This window comes from Cnephaeus nilssonii, assembly GCF_951640355.1.
Source record: "Cnephaeus nilssonii genome assembly, chromosome: 5".
Lineage (NCBI taxonomy): Eukaryota > Metazoa > Chordata > Mammalia > Chiroptera > Vespertilionidae > Cnephaeus > Cnephaeus nilssonii.
The window spans coordinates 29,529,266-29,554,817 of NC_137076.1; the positions used below are offsets into that span (position 1 = coordinate 29,529,266).

At 51.5% G+C, this 25,552-nt stretch overlaps 1 protein-coding gene across 4 annotated transcripts; it reads right to left on the minus strand.

The window, feature by feature from the left end:
- Positions 1 to 802: 802 nt before the first annotated feature.
- On the minus strand, positions 803 to 25,552 carry ANKRD24 (ankyrin repeat domain 24; the record flags this gene model as incomplete). 4 transcript variants are annotated; one of them, XM_079773317.1, is made up of 21 exons in its annotated part: positions 803 to 880; positions 988 to 1,053; positions 1,278 to 1,403; positions 3,483 to 3,650; positions 5,878 to 7,386; positions 7,556 to 7,674; positions 7,902 to 7,974; positions 8,834 to 8,932; positions 9,021 to 9,065; positions 10,152 to 10,259; positions 10,380 to 10,460; positions 11,615 to 11,643; positions 12,133 to 12,320; positions 12,486 to 12,592; positions 12,782 to 12,852; positions 14,753 to 14,810; positions 15,343 to 15,407; positions 16,384 to 16,472; positions 16,553 to 16,683; positions 16,788 to 16,874; positions 25,517 to 25,552. In XM_079773317.1, the coding sequence occupies 21 exons, from the start codon at positions 25,550 to 25,552 to the stop codon at positions 803 to 805; spliced, it is 3,333 nt and encodes a 1,110-aa protein (XP_079629443.1). The 4 variants fall into 4 exon arrangements, with proteins under 4 accessions (XP_079629443.1, XP_079629442.1, XP_079629445.1 ...); XM_079773316.1 differs by lacking the exon at positions 25,517 to 25,552 and adding an exon at positions 17,733 to 17,771 and having other exon boundaries at positions 16,553 to 16,677; positions 16,770 to 16,874; XM_079773319.1 differs by lacking the exon at positions 16,788 to 16,874.

A 25,552-nucleotide genomic window follows, 5' to 3' on the forward strand; every position in this document is an offset into this window, starting at 1 on the left:
AGATGCCCATTCACGCGTGGACCCCAGCGACGGGGTCCCCACCCTTACCGGCCACACTCCACACCCCAGGCCAGAGAGAGACAGAGACAGACCTGGGGCAGCCCCTCCCCACGGACATTCGCCTAGCCATGGGGATGCCCAGCTGCTGAAAACCGGACCGGTTCCTGCCCTGGGTGAGCAAGGAAACCCCCAGGGGCAGGCTGGACACTGGGGGTTCACAGTCTTAGTCACCTCCTCTCCCTGAGCTGGAAAGGGCTGAGAACCACCGGGGGATTTCAGGGAAGTTGCCGGGGCAGGGGGTTGGGGGGGGGCTCTCCCTCCCAGGGGTGGGCGGAGGTTAGGAAAGTGAGGTAAGTGCCGGCGTGGCCCCTGTCTTCCCTTAACTCGGAGATTTTGTTCACGGTGAACTTTCTGGAATCCATTTTGACTTTTTAAAATATTGCAGTAACACAGTGTTCATCGTGGGGACTGAGACTGGGGTGCGGGAGGGGGTGCCTCCCTCTCCTCACCCTAATCTAGGCCACCCTCTCCCCTCCCCGAAGTGGGCACCCAGCAATCAGGCCACACGCAGTCCTGGGCTCAGTGAGCTTTATTCCTGGGGTGGGGTCTGGCGACAGGACGTGAGCGAGGGAACTCACAGATTCTCCGATGGGGGAGGGTGTGGGGTATAGTCAGGGCCTGAGACATGGACACCAGGGACAGCCGGGTCGGGGCTAGGCTGATCCCCAAGTCCGGAAGGTCAGAGTGTGAGCCCCAACACGCCCCGTGCAGGTCCTAGCAAGCAGGGTCCGTGTCCCGAGGCTTAGCGTCCCTGAGCCTGGAGCCTCTGCATCTGCAGGATCTGGCTCAGAATCCGTTGCACATCTTCATCCATCTGGCCCTGGGGTGGGGGGACAGAGGAGAGCCTGGGCGCCCTGCCACTGTACAGACGGGAAACGGAGGACCAGAGAGCTGCCAGGGGTGTGGCCAAAGCCAGGGCTGACTCACCTGGATGGCGTGTAGGAGGTGGCTCCTGTACAAGGCCACCACTGCGCTGTGCTCCCGGGCGGCTTCCTGTGGATGTGGCGGATGGGCGCTCAGAAAAGCAAGACAGCCCCCAAGGTGCCAAATGCCCCCTTCGTACCCTGAGCCCCTATGTTGATGGCATGGACCAGTAAGACAGTGCCAGTTGACAAAATATTGCAATATTTTCCTCCCAGGCCTGGTACATGTACCCCAGGTTCCTGCGTGCCCCCAGCCCTCTCCTGGGGTCTCTGTGTGCCCGGTGCGGCTCTCACCTCCAGCTGCCCCTGGAGGGCCTCCACCTGGCTGCGCAGGGCCTCCACCTCGGAGCTGCCCGGGACTGCTGGCTGGTCCTTCAGCGCCTCCTTAAGACTGAAGACCTCCTTGGAGAGCTCTGTGATCTGGGGTGGGGGTGGGAGGTGTCAGGGGTCACCCTGGCGACCCTGAGCTCAGGGCTGGGGGCAGCAGGGGTAAGAGAGGTGGGACAGAGGCTTGCGAGGGAAGGTCACATCCTAGAGGCTAGCAAACTCTGGCCCTCAGGCTAAGAATGGTTTCCATAGTTTTAAATGGCTGAAGGATTGCCCTAACTGGTTTGGCTCAGTGGATAGAGCATCGGCCTGCTGACTGAAGGGTCCCAGGTTCGATTCCAGTCAAGGGCATGTACCTTGGTTGTGGGCACATCCCCCGTAGGGGGTGTGCAGGAGGCAGCTGATTGATGTTTCTCTCTCACCGATGTTTCTAACTCTCTAGCCCTCTCCATTCCTCTCTGTAAATAATCAATAAAATATATTTAAAAAAATAAAAATAAATAAATGGCTGGAGGATTAAAAGTCAAAAAGAGAATGCTATTTTGTGACACGTGAAAATTAGATAAAATTCACACTCCCGTGTCCATACATGAAATTGTATTGGTGCATGGCCACGCCCATTCGCATTAGGTCACCTATGGCTTCTCCTGCAATGGCAGACCTGAGCCCCAAACACTGCCTATCGGGTCCTTTACAGTAAACGTTTGCGGATCCAGTCACACCCCCTGTTGGAGTCTGGAAAGGGAAGCTGGTGGAACAGGGGCGGGAAGCCGGTGTGGCTGCCAGACAGCCCTGGGTTGGGTCCTTCTCTATCCCTTTCTCAAAGGAGATCTTGGGAAGATGACTCAACCCCTCTGAGCCCAGTTTCGTCCCCTGTAAAGAGAATCATGGTTCTCACCAGTTAACTGATTCTGAACAGTGATTAAGTGTAAACTGCTGGGCAAAGAGCAGGCACTTAATAATGCTAAACTCCATTATTATTCCTACGGATAAGAGGTTCTCATCAGAGGCCATGCTGCCCCCAGAGGACACCTAGGGCTTCTCCTGCAGTGAAAATGTCTGGGGTGCTCCTGGCATCAAGAGGGTGGGGCCAGGGATGCTGCTCAACAACCCACAGTGCCCAAGACAGCCCCCCACATAGAGTGACCTGCCCCTTCATGCCACTAGTGCTGAGAAAGAGAAACTCTGATACATATAAAGCATAATCCCCACCACAACTTTATCTTCATTTTACATTTAGGGCTCAGAGAGGTCAAGGGACTTATCCAAGGTCACACAACAAGTCGTATCTGGATGACTCTTTGCACTAAAGCCCTTGGGGCTCTGAGGGTCACATTCACTATCCAGCGGCATGCTGTGTAACTTTGAGCCATTCGCTTTGCCTCTCAGCGCCTCAGTTTGCTCATCTGGAAGATGAAGATAAAAATGCTTTCTGGCTCTTAGGGTTGTGAGATTAAAAGTGACGGTGTGTGAAAAACAGCTGAGTAACAACCAGAGGCCTCAGTTATCATTATTCTTATATTTAAGAAAAGAACTTGGGAACTTGGGTTTGAGCCCTGGAAGAACCATTGCATAGCTGTGTGACCTTGGGCAAGTGGCTTCATCTCTCTGTGCCTCGGTTTCCTCAAATGGGCAATAAAAAGAGCAATCTTTTTGGAACTTAATGTGAGGATTAAATGCAATGATCCAGCCCTGGCTGGTTTGGCTCAGTGGATAGAGCGTTGGCCTGCGGACTGAGGGGTCCCGGGTTCGATTCCGGCCAAGGGCACATGCCTGGGTTGCGGACTTGATCCCCCAGTAGGGGGCGTGCAGGAGGCAGCCAATCAATGATTCTCATCACTGATGTTTCTATCTCTCTCTCTCCCCTCTTCCTTCCTCTCTAAAATCAATAAAATATTTAAAAAGTAAAAAAAAAAAAATGCATTGATCCATATTGAGTGCACAGCACAGGGCCCGACATGCAATAAGCACCCGATAAAGGTTACTGTGGTGGTAATTAGTAATTGGAACAGTAGCCTGTGTGTCTGAGTTGTCCCCTTCCTTCTCTGTCTCAGTCTCCTCTCTGGAAAATGGGCTCATTTCCCAGAACCCTTTCAGCTGGGACATTCTTAGATTCCCCCCAATCTCTGTTAAGTGGGGACCTCCAACTAAGTATAGGAAAAGGAGACCCACCTTCTTGTCCTTCTCTTTGGCCCTATCCAGGGCCTCCTGGGCGCGGCTCTGGGCCTGGCGTGCCTTCTCAGCCTCCGTGCGTAGCCCACGCAGCTGCTGCTCTGCCGTGGCCAGCTGGGCCTCCGCTGCGTGTCGTTCACTCTTCATGAATAGGGCCTCGCGCTGCACCTGTGGCCCAAGCCCACGTGTGACCCTGAGGACACTTGGACCCCAAAGATGCCTGAACCCCAGACTTCCTCTGACCCTCTATCTTGTCCTGAGGTCATTAAGCCCATTTTGGCCTTGAGGAGTTTGATTCAGGGAAGTTCCGAATTCCACAGGGCATTATAAACATTCTGACCCTGCCAAAGACCTCTGACCTGCTAGCTGTGTGGCCTTGACAAGGGACTTAACCTCTCTGTGCCTCAGATTCCTCATATGTAAAATGAGAATAATAATAGCTCCCCACTTCATAGGGTGCTGTGAGGATAAAATGAGCAAGTACATGGAATACAATTAGAACCGTGTCTGGCACACAGTAAGTGCTATATTCCGGTGGGTGGTATTATTATTACCACTAATGTTCTTTTCTCTGCTAGTGGTTGAAGGTTTGTAGATTTCTTACAAAATGAAAGAAAACCAGAAGAATTTGGATGAAAAGCAAACAGATGTTCAAAAGTTGATGACTGCATTTTTACAAAAATATCAAGATCAGAGCAATGTGAGCTTTGCAAAAACCGATCCTAGAGGGAACATTGACCGTTATAGAAATAACAGCTCCAGGGAAGAGTGGATAATAACTAGATGTTTCAGTTAGTATAGATTGACACACATTAACAGTTTAAATAAATCCTAAACCGATTGATAAATCAAACCAGACTTGTAAAGTTTACCCAAAAAAGAAGTGATCATGAGGAAGGTAAAATTGCAGACATCCATGAAGATGGTCATACTTAGGTTGGACTGTGATCAAGGGTTTAACTGGTTTAAAAGAGGGTTTTCTTCCCAGCTGGTGTGGCTCAGCGGTTGAGCGTTGTCCCATGAATCAAGAGGTCACTGGTTCAATTCCTGGTCAGGGCACATGTCCAGGTTGCAAGCTCAATCCCCAGGAGGGGCCGTGCAGGAGGCAGCTGATCGATGATGTTTCTCTCTCATCAATGTTTCTCTCTCTCTATCCCTCTCCCTCTCTCTCTAAAAAGCAATAAGGGGAAAAAAAATTTTAAAAAGAGGGTGTTCACCCTGGCCGGTTTGGCTTAGTGGATAGAGTGTCGGCTTGTGGATGAAGGGCCCTAGGTTCAATTCCAGTCAAGGGCACATGCTCAGGTTGCAGGCTTGATCCCCAGTAGGGGGCGTGCAAGAGGCAGCCGATCAATGATTCTCAACGTTGATGTTTCTCTCTCTCTCCCTATCCCTTCCTCTCTGAAATCAATAAAAATATATATTTTACAAAAGAGGTTCTTGGAGAAAGAATAATTCTGGCTGTCATTTGTAAATTGCTTGTACCATCACTGTCCTAAGTAGCTAACATAAATTAAGCCACTTAATTTCCATGCGAGGACTAGGAATTATTATCTCCATTATATGGGTGAATTAACAGAAGCTCAAAGAGGAAAATGATTTCCTGACAAGTAATAAATGTAGCTTCTTATTTACATATTTATTAAAACAGCTCCCAGTATTGTTTAAGAAAAAAGATGGGGTCCACCATCAGGGACAAAATAAATAACAAACAAAAAACTCAGCATAAAAATCTACTGGATTCAAAATTAGATTAAAAATCCCGGTACATGAGGTCCTCCCCCAGAAGGGGGTGAAGCATCAAAATGATCATAAGATAAAATGACAATCTCAAAAGAGCCAGTGGGGGGGAAAAAAACAGGCTAATCTTGACCAGCAGAGAAAATGGACATTTGGTAAAAACATCAGGGTAAAACCCCCAACTCACTGCTTGCAAAACAATGAGTAAACATTGATCCCCACCTCACACCATACACACAATTAGAGGCAAAGCATAAACAAGACTGTGAAACAAAAACAATAAAGATGCTGGCAGAAAACATATGATTATTTCTCCATGACTTTGGGATACAAGCAGGTTTTATAAAAAGATTACAGAAAGTGCTAACCATTTAAAAAAAAAAAAAAAGATAGGGTCGAAACAGCCAAAAGGATTTAAAGAAGAAAACATGAACAAAACAAAAGAAGAGAAAAGGAAAAGAAAGAAGAAGAAAAGGCAAACTGAAACATCCAGGAGGTCAGAATAGCCACAGGGTCAAAGGTCGACCTAGAAACACTGGCAGGGGCTAGTGTCTATAGGACTGAAATCTCTGGGATTGAAACATCCTTTGGCTGCAGGGTCAAAACAGGTGGCCAAGTGGCTGCTAGGTGTGCCTGGTAGGGGCTCGGCCATGCTCACCTGGAAGACCTCAGCACTGGTCTTTTCATGGCGGCGTCCTAGTTCCTCCAGCTGCCCCTCCAGCCGGGCCACGTCGGCCTGAAGTGCACCCACTATGCGCTCGTGCTCCAAGCGGGCCACACTGCCCACACGCTCCCGCTCTAGCTCGGCCCGCAGCCGGGCAGCCTCCTTGCCCGTGGCCACCACCTCCTGCTCCAGGCTGGCTGCCCGGCCCCGCAGCTCAAGGGCCTCCTCCTGCAGCCGGTGATGCTCCGAGGCTGGCACTGCTGACTGGCGGAGCACCTCTGAGGCCTCGCGCAGCTCTGCCAGGCCCCGCCGAGCCTCCTCGCAGGCCTCGGCCAGCTCAGCAGCCCGGGCCTCTGCTGCTTCCCGAGCTTGGCTCAGCTCAGCGGCAGCTGCCCGCTGTTGTTCCTCAGTGGCCGTGGAAGTGGCCAGCTGCTCCCGTAGCACCTCCAGCTCCCGGATTTGCTCCAGCCTCACCTCCTCCCGCTGGGCCAGCTCTGCCCGCAGGCCCCGAGCCTCCTCCTCGGCCAGCAGTCTGGCCGCTCGGGCCTCATCTAGCCAGGCCAAGGTGCCCTCCAGCTCCCGGAGGCGAGAGTCCCGGTCTCGGAGGTCCTCCCGGGCCTGCTCCAGGGCTGCCCGCAGTTGGACCATGTCACCACCAACAGCCTCACACACCCGCTCCGGCGGCCGGTCAGCCTCAGCCTCCGTGGCCTCCCACTTGCCACGGGCTGCCTCCAGCTCGGTGGCTGCCTCCCGCTCCCGCTGCCAGAGTGCCTCCTCCAAGCCACGAATCCTAGTCTCCAGTTCGGTTTGCAGCTTTTCCGAGGCCTCGGCAGCACCAGGGTGTAGGACGGGGCCAGTGGGGACACTAGGGGTGGTGGCCTCCACTCCCGTGGCCTCCACACTGGTGGTCTCTGGGCCTCTGAGCTCTCCTTCCACTTCACTCACTCCATTGGCCTTCATTTCTGGTTCCTCTCCTCTCATATTTGTGGCCTCTGCTCCCGTGGCCTGTGTTTCCCGGTTTCCTCCTCCTCCTAGAGCTTTCGTTTCTGTGACCTCGGCCCCCGTGGCCTTTGTTTCCAAAGCCTCAGCTCCCGCACCCTCTGTTTCCATGGCCTGACTGTCCGTGGGTTTAGTTTCCATGATCTCGGTCCCTGTGGATGCTGCTTCCGAAGTCCTGGCTTCCGTGGTTCCAGCTTCTGCAGCCTCATCATCTGTGGTCTCAGCTCCATTAACTTTTGTTTCTGGAGCCACGATGCCATCAATCTCCATTTCTGTTGGACCATTTTGGGTGGTCTTGGCTCCTGTGTCCTTGCGTTCCCCGGGGGCTGCCTTCTCTTCTCTGGGGCTCCCCTGTACTTCCTGCTGCTCCAGCACCCGCACAGCCTCGGCATGCTGCCTGCGCAGCTGGTCAAACTCAGCCCGGAGAGAGTCATAGAGGGCCAGGGGGACGACCTCGGCTGATCCATTTGCCTCCATTTCATCCTTCTCAAAGTTCTCCAGGATCTGGAGGAGGGAGTGGGGGTGAGAGGGAGCCAGTGGCAGCTGAAGTGGCCGTGGGGGCACAAGGCAGTCTTGCCACCTTCCCTGCCCATGGACTCAGTCATGTGCCCATCCCAACCCCCTCAGATCTGTCCCCAGCCATAGCCACTCTACCAGGCCTTGGTTTCCCCACCTGGACCTTCTCCATCAGCTCCTGGTTCTGTCTGGTGAGGGTGGCCACCTGTTCCTGCAGCGAGGCCAAGAGCTCCTGGGCTGACGGGCTTAGCTGCTTGGAGAGCAACGTCTCGGCCCCTGGCAGCGTCACAGAGTCAGACCCTGGGGTCCCAAACCGCAGGGGATGGAAGCTGGGGTCTAGAGCGGTGCTTTGGGGCCCCCGGGGCATGTGAAATAAATAACAACTGAGGGCCAACCTTCCTTTCAGCTTCAAACTCTCCACGCCTGTGGGCAAAGCTCTGTCTCCTGGGACCCCAGGGACCAGGTGGGTGGGTGCATGGGGGAAGGACAAATTAGAGGCTCACCTGGAATGTCGGGCAGCTCACCCTCCTCATCCTGCAGGGTGGCCACGTCATAGCTGGTGTTCTCCCGCTCATTCTGAAAGGGGGCCCAATGTCTGTCTTGGGGTCCTGCCCTCACACCCCAAGGAACCCCCAGGAATCTAGAGTGGACAGAAATGTTCATGTGTCTGTTTGACCCCACAAGCATCAAACTGGCTGTGTTTGGCCCACAAGTATAGAGTGCCTACTGTGTGCCTGGGACTATGCTGGCCTCCCAGAAAATTAGTAAATGGCCCAATCTCTGCCCAAGTGTGTGACCATAACCCCAATGACTGGACACCTGGGACTGGGAGGGGGACAGTGGGACCATCCTGGTGAGGATGTGAGGTTGTGGGTCTGCAGTGAGCACGTGTGTGTGCGCGTGTGTGTGTGTGTGTGTGTGTGTGCCCTCTGGGCAGTGGCCCTTGCCTCTCCTGTGTGAGTTCCTGTGACGGTGTGATTCTGCACTTGTGTTTTAGTCTGTTGTGTGTGTGTGGTTACATTTGAATGTGTATATGAATATGTTTGTGTAATTATGTATTTTGAGAAATGTGTGTTTATATGTATTTGGGGGGGTGTCATCTGCATATGTGATTAAATGAGAAGGGTTTGCTGTATGCACATACTTGTGATGTGTGTGTGATTGTGCCTTCATGGATTTGTTTGTTGTCTGTTTGCCTGTTATATGTGTAAGATCACATGTATATGAGCATGGCTGTCCATCTCTGTGTGTGTGTGTGTGTGTGTGTGTGTGTGATTGTGTGTTTTGGGAAGTGTCCTTTATGTGTGTGTTATCTGTATGTGATTGTGTTTGTATGTTTGTTGTGTGTGTTTGCATGTGTGTGAGACTGTATATTAGTGTGGTTGCCATGCAACTGATTAAGAGAGGTCCCGCCCACACTCTCCACCCTGCCCACCTCCAGCAGGGACAGCCGGCTCTGCAAACTCTCCACCTCCCGTCCCAGACTTTCCTTCTCCTCCTGCTTCTCTGCCAGCAGCTGCTGTAGCTCTTGCACCTGGAGGAAGGTGGTGGAGGCTCAACCGGTCTCCGGGAGGAAACACTGGGCAGCTGGGTGGCTGGCTCTCCCCCGACCTTCCACCTACCTGTCTCTCCAGGCTGTGCAGGGAGCTGGCCTCCGCCTCTGGCAGCTTATGAAAGAAGTGAGGACAGGACTTGGATCTGGGCTGGGGGCACCCCTGGCCCACCTCCTGCTTAGTAGCCCTCCGTCCCAACCACAGACAGCTGCTGTGCATCTATTGCACACCCAGCACTGCTCTACCCGCTCACTCATTACTAAGTACTTACTGAGTGCCTTCTTTGTGCCAAACCCCATTTTTGGCCACTAATTCATTCATTCACTCATTCACTCACCCATTCAATATTTGTCCATCCTATAAATATTTATCAAGTATCTCCAAATATGTCAAATAACAGTAAGTGCTTTACATAAAAATAAAGGGAACTGGCCCTGGCTTGTGTGGCTCAGGTTGTTGGGTACTGTCCCATGCACCAAAAGGTTTCAGGTTCGATTCCAGATCAGAGCACATGCCAGGGTTTCAGGCTCCTTCCCCAGTAGGGGGTGTGCAGGAGGCAGCTGATTGATCTTTCTCCCTCTCCCTCTCCCTTCCTCTCTCTCTAAAAAAATATTTTTTTTAAAAAAAATAAAGGGGCCCTGACTGGTTTGGCTCAGTGGATAGAGCGTTGGCCTGCGGACTGAAGGGTCCCAGGTTCGATTCCGGTCAAGGGCATGTACCTTGGTTGCGGGCACATCCCCAGTAGGGGGTGTGCAGGAGGCAGCTGATCGATGTTTCTTTCTCATCGATGTTTCTAACTCTCTATCTCTCTCCCTTCCTTTCTGTAAAAATCAATAAAATATATTTAAAAAATAAAGGGAACTGAGAAGCGACAGAAGAGTGTTACAATTTTAAATAAGGTGGGCAGGGAAAGTATCTTTGACAAAGGATCTTTGAGCAAAGACCTGAGAGAGGTAAAGGAGGGAGGCTGGAGAGATCTGAGAGGAGTGTTGTAAGCAACGGGCACAGCACGTGCAAATGCCCTGAGGCAGGATTGTGCCTGGTGTGTTGGAGGAGCAGTGAGGAGGTCCAGGAGCTAGAGCAGAGTGATCGAGGGGAAGAGAGGGAGGAGTAAGGGTGGGGAGGTAGGAGCATTCTTCCCCTCAGAATTGCACCCCGCCCCAGGCTCAGCCCCAGGCCTGTGTTCCCGCTGCTCCTTACCTCCTGCTTCCTCCGTTCCTTGTGCTGCTCCAAGCCCCGGATCTTCTGAAGCAGGCGGCCCTTCTCCTGTCGCAGCCGCACAATCTCCTCATAGGCATCTCGATCATCCTGTTCCCCCGACCCCAGGACCCCTCACTTTTACATGAGGCTCAAGAGCTGTTCCGTCCCATACTTGAGCAGGAGCTTCCTCCTCCCATTCCCACCCCTGAGGGCCCCCATTCTTCTCACCGGCATAGGGGTGCTGGTGGGAGGCGGAGGCGCCTTCCGCTTCTTGGGAGCCCCTCGCTTCTCATGGCTGGACACAGAGTTCTGGTGGGAGAGAGGAGAGGGGCACATGGGAGACCTGCTAGCCTCCCACCAGACTAGTCAACCCACCCGAACTCTGCCCTCACTTCCTGTGTGACCCTGCCCGTCTGGTCCTCACTTATCCCAGCATCAAAGGGGATGAGACCATGTTCCCAGCGAGTTCCAGATCTTTCTTTTTTTTATTTTTTTTATTTTAAATTTCTTTATTGATTAAGGTGTCACATATTTGTCCTCATCCCCCCATTCCCATCCCACACCCCTCCCCACGGATGCCCCAACCCCCTGTTGAACTTAACCATTGGTTAGGCTCATATGCATGCACACAAGACCTTTGGTTGATCTCTCCCCCCTCCCCCCACCCTCCCCCCACCCTCCCCTATCCTCCCTCTGAGGCCTATAGTCCGATCGATGCCTCCTTGTTTCTGGTTCTGTTCTTGTTCATCAGTCTATGTTGTTCATCATTTCCCCTAGATGAGCGAAATCATGTGTCACTAGAGATATACTTATAAGAACCGAATGTGAGACGAGCAATAATAGTTATGCTGACAGGCAAATGAATCAGTCTGTAGTGAGTTTCTTTCTGGACCAACAGTTCTTTTGAGACCCAATATCAATGTCCACCAGTTCCTCATGTGTACATGTCGGCACTGACCCCTCAGCTCTGGATGGTGGACAAATGGTGGTAATGCAGGTCCGACTCCCTCTGGTTTGGTCTCGGCCGGACCCAGGGGGACGGCTTCACCCGGAGTTCCAGATCTTTCGCTTTACTTTCTGCTTCTCTCTGTGCCTCAGGACTTTGCCCACCGAGACTAAACTGTCTCCAAGCGACCCTTCCCTGTGGAGCTGAGGTGCTGCAACCCGGGAGAGGGAAAGGGCAGACCTGCCTCCTTCCCTGACTACATCAGCCCTCAGCAGTCTCGCTTCCCCCACCCGCTCCCCAGTCCCATGATTGGACCTCATCCCCACAATGTCTCAGCCAGTTCTGGCAGTGATGCTGTGGGTGACGCTGTCACGTGGTGGCAAGGTACCCGACAGGTCCTTCTGAGTCAGAACCCTGTGGCAGGGCCCACCTCTCCCTTCCCTTCCCACGGAGCTTAGGGTGAGGGGAAGGCAGTGAGCACAGGGCGGGGGACTCAGTCACTGCTTACAGACCATACCTGAGATGATGCCTCGCCCGAGTCTTCCTCTAGGAGGGCGGGGGAGAAAGAAAAGCAGGGTCAGGCTGGGTGTTCCGGGTCTCCACTCCGCACCCTCGGAAGGGCATTAGTGAACCCAGGGCACTTATGCGGAGGAGCAGGGAGCTCCTGATTGCCCAAGAGCCAGAACTTTTAAGTTGGGAATCAACCATGTTGGCAGAATGCTGAGGGGCCTTGAAACTCTCAAAAAGAGAGGACAGTGGCCTCTTCAGGATGGAGCAAGTGGGACACCAATTCTTAGAAAAGGCAAAGACCCAACAATAAAGATGACCCAGGAAAGTAGGGTGGACCCCTAGACTATTCTGAAAGCTCTGGTGCTCCTTGAAACTGTCCTGATTAGGATCAGGGAAGCCAGGAAACCCCCTATAACGCAGCACACAGGGATACCTTGAAACTATCCACAGAAGGGAGAGAGAGGGGTAGCAAGACACTGCCTAGAAGGGGGTGCCCGAAATTGCTTAGAGGCGGGGCTTGCATACCGCTGGGTGGTGAGGGGCGCTGGGCCGCCTCCTGCAGGAGGTGCAGGATAAGTTTGTCCCCTGCCAGGGAGCCATAGTGAGCAGCGTCCTGGCCCAGTGCGTCGGTGATGCCTGGCTGGGCCCCTCCCTGCAGCAGCACCTCCACTGTTTCCGGGTTAGCCCCCTCACAGGCCAGCATGAGGGCTGTCCTACCAGGAGAAGGGGCTACTGAGAGGGTAAGGACATCCTCAAACCCCCCTGCCTCCAACGCCAGCCCGGGTTGAAGGAGCATGCCAACAAGATCCCCAGCCAGAGACGCTAAGAGGCTTCAGTGTTACACACAGGATGGGCCGGCTAGGCGGAGCGGTGCTCACCTGCCCTGCAGGTCCTGGTCATTCACGGCAGCCCCCTGCTGCAGGAGGAGGCGGCACAGGTCTGTGTGACACATCTGAGCTGCGATGATGAGGGGGGTGGTGCCCAACTGGTGGGAGTTGGGGGAGGAATGAAACGTCAGAGGCTGACCCTGGGAGGTGGGGAAGCCCCTGTATAACTGCCCCTGAGCTTTACCTGAGACTTTCCCACACTTCTCGAAGGCTGCCTGCGATGCTACCACTTGGTGGCAGCACATGTCAAGTTCAGTATCTTTCCCCTAAAGATCCCAGAGGCTCACCCGATCCCGGGGATTCAGATGTGCCTTGAAGGAGCAGAGCATTTCTGAGCAAGAGATGCAGCCACCAGCCGCTGGAGAGAGAGAAAAGGATGGGGGTGGGTGGGTAGTTAGGGTAAAGCTTAGACATTTGCTGGGAGCCTTTTGTCTGGGTGTGATCTTTTATTTCATGAGAAATTCCCACCTCCCCTGAAAGATCAATAACAAAGGTATGAATCCCATTTTACAGTTGAGGAAACTGAGGCCCAACCAGGTCCATGGTCACCCAGTGGGGCCGGAGGCAGAGCCACGATTAGGACCCAGGTCTGCTAACTCCCAGTCCCAAGCTCTTTCTACCTCCCATTGTGGTTCTCCCTTAAGGTAGAACTTTGGGCTGATTTTCATGTCTTTATCCTCTTTGAGTTACCCAGCATTTATTGTGCACCTACTATGTACCAAACCCTCTGTACAGACAGTGTTACTGTTTACCAGAGGGATCAGATCTCAGCTGAGGTTTGGCAGGCTTCTTGAGGTTTGATCTGAGTTGTGAGTTTTTGTTGTTTTTAATATATCTTTATTGATTTCAGAGAGGAAGGGAGAGGGAGAGAGAGATAGAAACATCAATGATGAGAGAAAATCACTGACCGGCTGCCTCCTGCACGCCGCCCCCCTCCCCCCCGCCCCCCCCCCCCCGGGACTGAACCTGCAATCCAGGCATGTGCCCTTGACCGAATTGAACCCAGAACCCTTCAGTCCGCAGGCCGACACTCTATCCACTGAGTCAAACCAGCGAGGGCCTGAGTTGTGAGTTTTGAAGGTGAAAAGGGGAAGGAGAGGATACTGCATAGGCAAGGGTCTTTGAAGTGGAAGCTGGGTAAGGCCGATGTGGAAGATATGGACGTCCAGAGCCTCAAAAAGGGAAGGGAGGGAGGGCTTTCTGCTGGGAGGTGTCTCTGGACAAGTCAACACACTGTGCCCAAGGGAGTACAGGATTTTGTTTGCTGCTATAATCCTCATGCTTAGAACAGAACCTGGTGCACAGCAGGTACTCAAGAAATATTTACTGAATGAAAAAACCAATGAGCTTCCACAGTGTGACCAAAGGCATGGCCACCACTAGGTGGCAGCATACTCCAACTACAGGGACTTATAATAAAGTTAAAAAACTAAAGCAGACCCAAATTTATTCTGTGTTCCCAAGAGGACAGACATTTTGGATTTGATGAGTTAAAAGGCTGCCTGGACCTTCGGCCTTCCTGAGATTCCCTAAGCTCGTGGTCGGCAAACTGCGGCTCGCGAGCCACATGCGGCTCTTTGGCCCCTTGAGTGTGGCTCTTCCACAAAATACCACGGCCTGGGCGAGTCTATTTTGAAGAAGTGGCATTAGAAGAAGTTTAAGTTTAAAAAATTTGGCTCTCAAAAGAAATTTCAATCGTTGTACTGTTGATATGTGGCTCTGTTGACTAATGAGTTTGCCGGCCACTGTCCTAAGCGTTCCTCCAAGGAAATTACACTCTGGTCATCCCCTATCACAGTGATCGCGAACCTATGACACGCGTGTCAGCACTGAAAGGTCCCAGGTTCAATTCCGAGGCGGCCGCATGCCGAGGATGAAACATTTGCTGCTCCTGAGGATGAAACATTTGCGAAATAATGTTTTTTCCTCAAAGTGACACACTACCCGAGTTATGCTCAGTTTTTTGGCGAAGTTTGACACACCAAGCTCAAAAGGTTGCCCATCACTGCCCTATCAGGACTGGCACACAGTAGGCTGTGCTTTGGGGTCAGAGGCCTAGGTCCTCCCAACTGTTTTGTGGATGAACCTCAATCACCTTGTCTGTCCAATGGGATCATCATGGCTCAAAGAGTTGCTAAGACCCAGTGCCTGACACACAGTAAGGTGCTCAGTAAGGAAGAAAGAGAAGGAAGGCAGCTCCCCAGGGCACTGGATAGAATAACCCCCAAGCCTAGCAGGACAAGCTGGGCTGCACCCACCTGCATGATGCAAGGCCGTCCAGCCACTGCTGTCCACAATGTCCACCACGCAGGATGCCTGGGGAGGGGGGAGCAGGTCATTTCAAGAGCCAATCCTCTTTGTTTCTGGTTTCTATAGGAACTGCCCCTCCTTGGCTCTGCTATATTTCACTCTCCTTGCTTCACCCCCTCCTCCCCTCCCAGTTACCTGCTCTGTGGAGCCTGTCTCCTCATGGGCCTCTGAGTGACTCTTTGTTTTTATAAAAGTTTGTGAGAAAAAGGGAATAGCTAGGAGCTCAGAAGCAGCTGAGGGTTTGGGGAGTGGATAGGAGCTCCAAGAGTACTGGTGGCCAAGAAAGTAACTAAGGTTTGGGAGAAACTGGGGCTCAGGAAATATCTGATATTGGGAATGTATCTTGTATGCAGGAAGTATCTGGACACTCAGGGAGTATCCAGTTATCGAAGGAGTAGCTCAGGAGTAAAAGAGGCCAAGGAATATCTAGGATTCAGGGAATACATTGGGGTTAAGGGCATTGCTGTAACTCAGGAATAGTCAGGGCATGGGAGTATCTGGGAGTTCAGGGAGTATCTGAGACAAGAAAGGAAATGACCTGGAGCAGTTGCTTCAAACATTGTGGATGCCCATACTTGGCAGCCAGGTGGAGGGCATTGTAACCTGAAAGGAAGAGAGGATTTACTAGGGCTCCAGATACTCAAGGAGCTCTGACTGCTCCTCAAACTGTGTCAAGTATTTGTGATGACTCAGTTTCCCTGTATCTAGCAAGTCTCCAAACCCAGGTATTTCTCAAAACCATGCTACTCCCTGTGGTCAGACTCTCCCAAGCCCTAACTAGTCTATGTCCCAGACAATCTCATCTTAGTTACACCCCCACACCCCACCCACTCCTCAAGCCCTTAGTAGCCCAGCTACTTCCCATATCCCTAGCCACTCTACATGCTCAGCCACACTGAAGCACCTTCTATGCCCCTCAGAATCCACAGTTGTTCTGTATGTCCCAGCTAATCCATACACCCTTGCTATCACATGTGCCAGCTATGTCCCTGTCTTGATACTCTACAAATCCGCAGTTACTCTACACATCCTGGCACAATGCCTGTTGCTGGAAGCTTCAGACATGACTATGCTCCATGCCTAGTTACCCCCTGAGCCCCAACTACTCCTTTTGGCTGTGAAGTATATATCAGTTTTCCCCTCGGGTCCCTAGTTAAGTCATAAACTCAGAATTTCCTTTTGTTCCAGCTATTCTCAGAGCTCCAGCTACCTATAAACCCCAGCTACTCCACACACTCAGATACTCCCTCCAAATTGACGTATTATTCTCATGCCCTCAGCTACATCTCAAGCTCATATACTTCCTCTGTCCCAACTACTTCCTCTGATTCAACCACTACCTGAGTCCCAGCTGCTCCTCATCTACAAGTTAACTCACCTTGCTTGGAGATAGCCATGGTCCCTGTCCTTGGGCACTGGTAGCCTGGCATGCCCCTGTGACTCCCTGTGGACACTAAAGGGAACCCCTCCCCCCTTTTCAGCAAGACACTAAGGACATGAGGCAGGGCCGGGCTGGATCCCCAAGTTGGGCACCTGGTCTGAGTTCCTCCTCCCTCCCCGGGGGCCTGGTGGGCAGTACCTGCCCCGTCTGTGCTCATGACGTTGGCGCCGTGTGCCAGCATCACCTCCAGACAGCTGGCTGCACCCCTCATAGCTGCCAGGTGGAATCTGGAGGTCAGAGGCGAGGGGTAAGCAGCAGGGTGGCCACCCCTCAGCCATCATACCCCCCCCCGGGCATGGGCACTCACGCGGACTTGCCCTCGGGGTCCAGCTTCGTGGGCACCAGACCCTTGCGGACGATGAGGGAGGCCACCCGTGCGGCATCATTGTTCTCCACAGCCTGCAGCAGCCGCTCATCACTTTTGCCCCAGTCCTGGCTCTGTGGGGCACACCCAGAGGACCATGGGGCTGGGCAGCCACTGCCCCTCCCCCCTTCCCCTGGCAGGGGCTCTGGGCTCTCACCACCCGCCCCTGGGCACTTGCCTGGCGCCTGACTCTGGCTGCCGGCTTCGGGATGGGACAGGGACCACAGGGAGGGCAGGAGCCAAGGTCGGTGGGGCTGAGCCGCAGCTGTAGGGGGAGGTGGTCTTGGTGGGAGTCTGAGACAGGGTCCTCCAAGCCTGTGCCTCCCAGCATCTGTCCCTAGGCCCATCGCCCCACCGGTTCATCCAATACCCAGTGTCAGCATCCTCCCATTAAGCCATGCCGGATAAGCCCCCAACATCTTTCCCCAAATTGCCCCCCATGCCTAGACCCCAGTCTGTCCCTTAGTGAATAGCCATCTTCCCAACATCACCCTATCAAACTGATCCACACATCTTTCCAAACTACCCTCAGAAGTCTTCCCATAGGAACCCCTAAAATGTCCCTTTAAATGTCCCTCATAACCATCCTTTGCCATTTATCCTTCTACCACGACCCCTGAAATACCACAATTGTCACCCAAATGTCCTCCAAGATCGGTTCCCCAAAACTGAAATGCATTCTAAAATGTCTCCCCAAAGTTCTTGGTGTGTTTTCCAAACTGTCCCCGCAAATGACCCCATCATCTGTTCCAAAAATATCCTCCACAAAATCTCTCAAATGTCCTCTGAAATTGTCCTCCAAATGTCAATCTTTTTCCAAAAGTGGTCCTCCAAAATAGCATCCAAATTACCTCCCCAAATGACCCCATCCAAAACTGTCCCTTCAACAGCCCTCTCAATTATCCGGTGTTCCTATCTGTCCTCAAAGTCCCCATCTGTCTCCCCAAAAGCCTCATCCATCCCCCACCTCTGCCCCCTCCCAGCTCATCCTTCCCCGGTCCGGGGGTGGGGGCGTCTAGGCCCCTGTGTGATCAGGCCCCCATGATCAGGGGGAGGGGAGGGGCGGGGCAGGGGGAGAGTTAGGACCCCAGTCCCTCGGCTCCAGGCCCCTCCCCTGGCCTACCGCAAAGGAGGTGGCGGCGCACAGACACAGCTGCTTCATGGCCTCCTCGGCCAGAGGGCCCGGAGGGAGGGGCAGGCACTGCCAGAGCTCCGCGATCTGGCCCAGCGGTGGTGCCAAACCCAGCACCGCCCCTTCCTCCCCGCTTACCCGCTGGCTTGCCCTCCTCCTGGTGTCCTTTCTCAATGTGGGGGGGCAGGGAGAGGGCTGGGCTGGGCGGTGGGGGAGGGGCAGGACTGGGCGGTGGGGGAGGGGTGGGGTGGACAGGGAGGGGTGACCTGACCTGATGGCCCTGAGGAGATGTAGCCAAGGGGCTTGGCTCCCTCACCCCTGCAGGCTGCCCACTGTATCTCCCAGGAACTGCCTACTGTGTGGTCTCCACCTCCTTCAAGCCGGTTGGGGCTGGCAGGAGACTCTTGGCCTGAGCCCTGGACAGCAGAGCCTTCCACTGCCGCCCTGACATCCCGGCTCACTCATCAATTCATGCATTCACTCACCCATCATTCATTCACTCATTCATTCACTCATTCATTCACTGCCTCATTCATTCACTCAACCACCATGGGGATCTGCAGCTTGACAAACCTGAATTTGAATCCAGGGCCTCACTCCCTGCACAGCCACATGTACCATGTGACTCCACTAAGATACTTACCTGCTTTGGACTTTACTTTCCTCATCTGGGAAATGGGTTCCATAATAAACAGTAGCTACTGCAGAGGGTTATTGGAGGACCACATGAGATACTATAAGCGAAGCACTCAGCACAGTGTAGTAAATGTGCCATAAATGTGGATTCACTCATCAAAAAAAGGTGTGGTTGGACCTGTGTGCATTCTAATGCTGAATCCTGGGGATGTAGGACATAGTAGGTGCTTAGTTAAATCCCTGAAAGACAGAGAAGACACCACCTTTGGCTCTAAGTCCAAGGGGCTGGCTTGTCCAGAGAAGAGACTGAAATGGATCTCCTGGCTCAGGCCTCAGATTTCCAACTGCCCTGGGCCCATCCTCCTGGAAGGCCCCCACAGTGAGCCAGGGGCACTGCTGTTCCCCCAGGGGCTCAAGCCAAGTTTTGGCATCACCTGACCCCTCTCTCAGTGCACACCCCATCTACCAGCCAGCCCCACTGGCTGCAAACTACGTTCAGGTCCACCCCTTCCCGCTGGGGGTCCAGCCCCATCACCAAGGGTTCCATTTGGACTTCCAGCTTTTACCCGGATCCCCTTTGCGTGTCTCCCGGCTTCCTAAAGCCTGCACCAGATCCTCTTTCTCTCTCCTGCTCCAAAGCCGCCCGCGATCTTTCTTTTTCCCCAGGTGTCTTTCTTTTTTATAATTTCTATTTTTTTAATATTTCAAGAAAAATGATTTTAAATATAATAATGTTACATGCAATCCAGCGATCTTACTTGCATAAAATGCAGACTGCTCACAGGCCCGGGAAGTCCTGTGGCAGAGGATCTGCAAACAGTGATGATCCTCAGCCAAATCCCACCCCTGCCTGGTTTGTCAGGCTCAAGGGCTCAGAATGGATTTTACACTTATAGTTGTAAAATCATTGAGGCGGGGGGGGGGGGATAAAAAGAATAATTTTTCGTGACACGTGAAAATCATGTGAAATTTACATTTCAGTGTCCACAAATAAAGTTTTATTGGGACAGAGCCATGCCCATCTATTAAAGATGGCCATGGCTGCTCCCAAGCTGCAATGGCAGAATTGAGGTCTGAGGGCCCAAGAAGCCAAAAATATTTACTGTCTGGCCCTTAACAGGAAAAACGTGCCCGCCCCTGTTCTAAACAGCCCCGCCCCTTGCCAGGCGCCTGAGCTCACCTCCCCCTACATTATTTCCGCTGGTCCGATCGTCCTGCCGCAGCCTCCTCTCCGGGCGCCATCCCTCCGCTCCGTCCACCTGGCTGATTCCTTTACTATTGTCTGCACTGGAAGCCACCCCTCAGACAGCTCCGACCACCCTTGTCACTCTCCAGCCCCTTCGTGGGCCTTATTTCTCCTCCATTGCTCTTGTCCCATCTGATGTCATACTGTGTGCCTTTCTGAAAACATTGGGGGTTTTTTTTCCATTCTGTTTCTTCATGGCCTCTCCCCTAGAAAGTCATTTCCACACGGGCAGGGATTTTGGTCCATCTTGGTTACTGCTGTATCCCTAGCAGGTGATAGATCCTCCCTTCCCCCAACTGTGGACGGAGTATGACGTAAACTCCACCTGCAGCCGGACATTCCTGAACACCTTATATGGACTGTACATTGAACCACCAATCAGCACCTGCCATATACCCTAAGCTCCCAATTCCTAAATCCCTAGGTGCCTAATCATGTGCCTGACATGAAACCACCAATCAGCGTGTGCTGAGTGCCCTAAGCCCCATCCCCTCTTTTCCTCCCCTTAAAAGGCACTCTCACCCCGGCAAGCTCGCTCTCTCTCTCTCTCTCTCTCTCTCTCTCTCTCTCTCTCTCTCTCTTCCCTTTTCCCCTCTGGAAGGCGGCCGGCAAGGTGATCTCCAATAAAGCCTGTGTCCTGGTATCCCATGGTCTCCGGCCCTCTGTTTCATCTTTCAGCAGGTACTGGGGATAGATTTTGCAGGGCCCAGTGCAAATGGAAAATTCGGGGCTCCCTTGTTAAAAAATTATTAAGAATTTTAAGGTAAGCCCAGCTGGTTTTGTTTAGTGGTTAGAGCATCAGTCCACAGAAGGGTCTCAGGTTTGATTTCCTGGTCAGGGGCACATACCTTGGCAATAGTTGGGGTGCGTGTGGGAAGCAACCAACCAATGTGTCTCTCTCAAATCTATGTTTCTCTCTCTCTATCTCTCCTCCTCCTTTCCACTCTCTCTCAAAATCAACAACAACAAAAAATATCCTCGGGTAAGGATTAACAACAAGAAATTTCAAGGTAAGCCCAGCCTGTGTAGCTCAGTGGTTGGGCATTGACCTATGAACAAGGAGGTCACGGTTCAATTCCTGGTCAGGGCACATACCCATGTTGCCAGCTCAATCCCCAGTAGGGAGTGTGCAGGAGGCAGCCGATCAATGATTCTCTCTCATCACTGATATTTCTCTCTCTCTCCCTCTCCCTTCTTCTCTGAGACCAATAAAAATATATTTAAAAAAAAATTTCAAGGTAAGGGGTGGGTGGAAGTGGGGGAAGTGGGTATAAGAGGGATAAATGGTGATGGAGGGAAAAATAAAAGAGAAAAAAATAGCCCCAGCTGGTTTGGCTCAGTGGATAGAGTGTTGGCCTACAGACTGAAGGGTCCCAGGTTCAATTCTAGTCAAGGGTACATGCCGGGTTACGGGCTCAATCCCTATTAGGCGGTGTACAGGAGGCAGCCAATCAACAATTCTCTCTCATCATTGATGTTTCTATCTCTCTCTCCCTTCCTCTCTGAAATCAATAAAACACACACACACACACACACATACACACACACACGCACACACACACATATATTAAAAGAAAAAGGTGACTATGTTTAAATAATAATAATAATTTCAGGACAGTGAGAACAGAGCATTAAACCAAGCAAGCACCTAAATAGGGCTTGACACACAGTAGGTGCTTAATAACTGTTTGTTGAATAAATATGAGAGAAAGAAAGAAAGAGATTGGTTTTCTAAGAAGCATTGAGGCATTGGGAGTCTATGAGTCTCTAACACCCCAATCTTCTTTCTTGTGGGATTTTTCAAAACCTGAAATAAGGGCAGCAGGTCAGTGGGAGACTACTAGGCTCAGCCCCAGTTAACTCCTATGTGATGGGTGGAAACACTGAGGCCCAGAGAGGGCGGGGAAAGGCCCAGATCAAGTATTGCCCCCTGCTGGGGCCTTGAAGAAAAGGCTGGTGTTAGAGGAAGCAGAACGGAGCGGGAGGCAGCAGAGAAGGCCTGGAGCAAAGGTGTGAGGGCTGGACCGTGTGTGCTGAGAAGAGAGGAATAAAAGGTGCGCAGAGACATGAGGTGGGATCTCTGCAGTCACGGGTGTTTGCTTTCTTCCCTCGGGGAGCTGAACAAAAGCTGAACCTGACTCCTGCTGCCTGCTGAGAAACTGGAGCCGGGGCGGAGGGAGGGATGGCAGATGCCCGGTGTGTGTGTTGGGGGGAGGTGGGGGGAGAATGGAGGACAAGCTACTCCCCCAGGCCTCCCAGCTGCTGCTACAGCTCCAGTTCCCCCAGCCCAACCCAGGCGCCTCCCTGCTCAGAGCAAACACTATTCCCACCCCCCAGACACCCAGAGACCCTCATACCCACTTGGACATTTTAACACCCTCCAGTCCCCATTCTCTCCCCCTTGACTTTGTGCCACACACCTATCAAAACACACCCATGTCCTGAATTAGGAGTCTTTTTTATTTAGTTGCACAAAACTTTTTGAAAGATTTTATTTCAATATAATTCTGCTTTTGAAATTAAAGTTATTTGTTTGGCTTACTACTGGCTACAACTTCTCAGAAATTCTTGGGGCTAATGTGAAAAATTCAAGTTAGAAATCGATTCCAAACTGGAGGTAAAAATGTATGGTGATTCCACAGTAAATGAAACTGAGCTTATGTCATGTTTTGTAGGTTAATGAGCCATTTATTATTTTCTCTCTATTTCTCTCTCTCTCTTCATTTATTCTCAATCAATGCACTGGTCGCGCCCCCCCCCCCCCAAAACAAACAAACAAACAAAAAAAACCAAGATCATGTTCACAGCAATGCAGCCCTGGGAGAAGGAAGTCTGGTGTCTCAATTCCAAGCTGTGTGACCTTGGGCAAATTCCTTAACCTTTCTGGGCCTCCATTCCTCATATATAAAATGGGGATAATGCCCTGACCCGTTTGGCTCAGTCTGCCTGCAGACTGACGGGTCCCGGGTTTGATTCCAGTCAAGGGCATATACCTTGGTTGCAGGCACATCCCTGCTGGGGGGTGTGCAGGAAGCAGCTGATTGATGTTTCTAGCTCTCTAACCCTCTCCCTTCCTCTCTGTAAAAAATCAATAAAATATATTTTTAAAAATAAATAAATAAAAATAAAATGGGGATAATGAAAGCTACCATTTCATTAAGAGAATTAAATGCATTAACATCAGAAAAATACATGGTAAGGTATTTATAGTATCTGAATAAAAATAAAAATGAATTCAATGACACTCAATTAAAAATGAATAATAAAATAAAATTAAAAATGAAAAGCAATGTTAAAATCAATCAATAAAACAAAATAATTTGAAAAAACTGAGGGAGGCCACAGAATGGGTGGCAACAGATCCAAAGTCACCCAGCTTGTCTGGGACAGGATTCTAACCCAGGGCCACCTGACTTTAAAACCAGGCTTGTGGCCCTGCCCCGTTTTCTGAACTCCTCCGGCTGGGCCGTCTCTGCCCTTAGCTCCCCCTTATGTTCTCTGCTCCATCCAGAAGAACCTGCTTATAATCCCGTATGTCCCTAAATCAACCAGGCCCGGTCCAGCCTCCGAACCTTTGCCCACACTGGTCCCCATCCCCCTCCTGTCTGTCTTCACTTGTCTAAATCTTCCCTGTTCTTCCAGGTTCCTCTCCAGCGCTGCCCCCTCCAGGTAGCCTCTCTGATTGCTCTGGGCTAGGCCTGCGGATAGAAGGCCCTATCACTTGGTGGAAAGTCAGGCATATGCGTGTTTGAGCCTTATGCTGCCACTTTGCTTTGTGTGCTCTGTGACTGGGAGAGGGGAGGTCACCTCTCTGGACCTGGCTTCTTCGTGCTGTAAGTGCGAAGTCAAGCCTGACCAAGGTCAGCACAAAGGGGCACTCTGACTCTAGATGCAAAGCCTCACTTAGGTCTCTTAATCTATGCCCTGAACTGGCCCCCACATTGGCAGGGACTGGGGGGCAGAAGGGAGTGGGGATGACAGAAGAAGGAGCATTTCCCTCTGGAGGTACACAGTCCAAGATATAGTTTCAAGCCCTAGCTGGTTTGGCTCAGTGAATAGAGCATCAGCCTGACGACTGAAGGGTCCTGGGTTCGATTCTGGTCAAGGGCACGTACCTCCATTGCAGGCTCTATCCCTGGCCCTGGTTGGGGTGCATGCAGGAGGCAACCAATCGATGTTTCTCTCTCTGTGTCTCTCCCCCTCCCTTCCACTCTCTATATAAAAAAAAATCAATGGAAAAATATCCTCTGGTGAGGATTTTTTTAAAAAAAAGCTAGCTTTAAGGGAAGCCAGCTGGATCCCACCTCAGGGCCTTTGCACTGGCTATTCCCTTTGCCTGAAATGCAGTTCCCTCAAGTAAACCACAAGTCCCTCCTTCCCCTTCTGATCTTCGCTCTAATATCAGCTTCTTGGAAAGGCTTTTGCTGACAACCGGTTTAAAAGTGCAACCTAGCCCTGGCCGGTAGCTGAGGTGGTTAGAGCATTGTCCCGATACGCCAAGGTTGCAGATTCCATTGGTCAGGGCACATATAAGAATCAACCAATGCATGCATAAATAAGTGGAACAAATCAATGTTCCTCTCTCTCTCTCTCTAAAAAAAATTTTTTTTAAGTATTTTAAAAACAAAATTGCAACCTATTCATCCTACACAGCTCAGTTTCAATTAGCTGACAACCAGTTTAAAATCGCAATCGTCTCCCTAGACACTCCAATCCCCTTTCCTTGCTTTCTTTGTCTCAATGGCACAAAATATGCCTTTCCACTCATTTATCTTGTTTCGAGTTCATCTCCCCCACCCAGCTGTCAGCACCTGACGACAGAGATTTCTGCCTGCCCTATTCATTGCTGTTTGTTCTATGCCAAAACAGTGCCTGATGCAAATGTTTGCTGAATAAATAGTCAAAAGCAAGAGATCTGGTGAACACACAATACAATATACAAATGCTTATAGAATTGTACACCTAAAACCTATATAATTTTATTAACCAATGTCACCTCAGTAAGTTCAACAAATATTTTCCCCCCAAGGGTAGTTGGCAGCTTTATCATGTAAAATACTGACAATTAAATGTGACTTGAAAAAGCACCTAATATGTGACAGTAACAATATGTAGATAATGACAGCGTTGTTGTTTTTAATCCTCATCTGAGTACATGCTTAGAGAGAAGAAATGAGAGAGAGGGAGAGGGAGGGAGGGAGGGAGGGAGAGAGAGAGAGAAAGAGAGAGAGAGAGAGAGGCGGACATCAAACCTGCCACCCAGGTATGTGCCTTGACCTGGAATCAAACCGGCAACCTTTCGGTGCACAGGACGACACTTAACCAATTGAACCACGCCGGCTGGGCTGAATTGTATTTTTTTAATCAATTAAATTCCTTGAATGTGAAGTTGCTCTGACATATGAAAAATAGAAAAAATTTGCCTATTAAAAACAAAAAATAGAGATCAAGGTCCCCAAGAAAGTGAGTCCTCAGAAAATCAAGTGGTCACTGTAGCTGGGGAGAACAGAGATCTTCTGGAAGCAGTGTTATTGGAGCCAAGTTGGGAGGGATGGGAAGGGTTTGGTAGGCAACAGTTCTGGGGGAGGGCATTCCAGGCGGAGGAGCAGCTTAGGCAAAGGCATGGTGGCTGGAAAGCTTGAACAGGAGACAGTGAGGACATCGTGACAGCAGGGGGCAGTAGAGAGGAAATAAAGGGGCAAACTGGAGCCTGTGGGAGGTGAGGAACTATGGGAGAGTTTTGAACAGGGAGGACCCTGGTCCTGTGGAAGCTGCCAAAAGAACCTGATGGGCAGGGGATCATGGCCCGAAGGCCCAGTGGATCTTCAGCCAGGCTTTGGGGACAGCCACTGAGGTTGGGGGACAGCATGCATCTCAGTGGCCTCAGACTTACCTCTGTCTTCTTAAATCGAGCCCGGAGAGTCTTCAT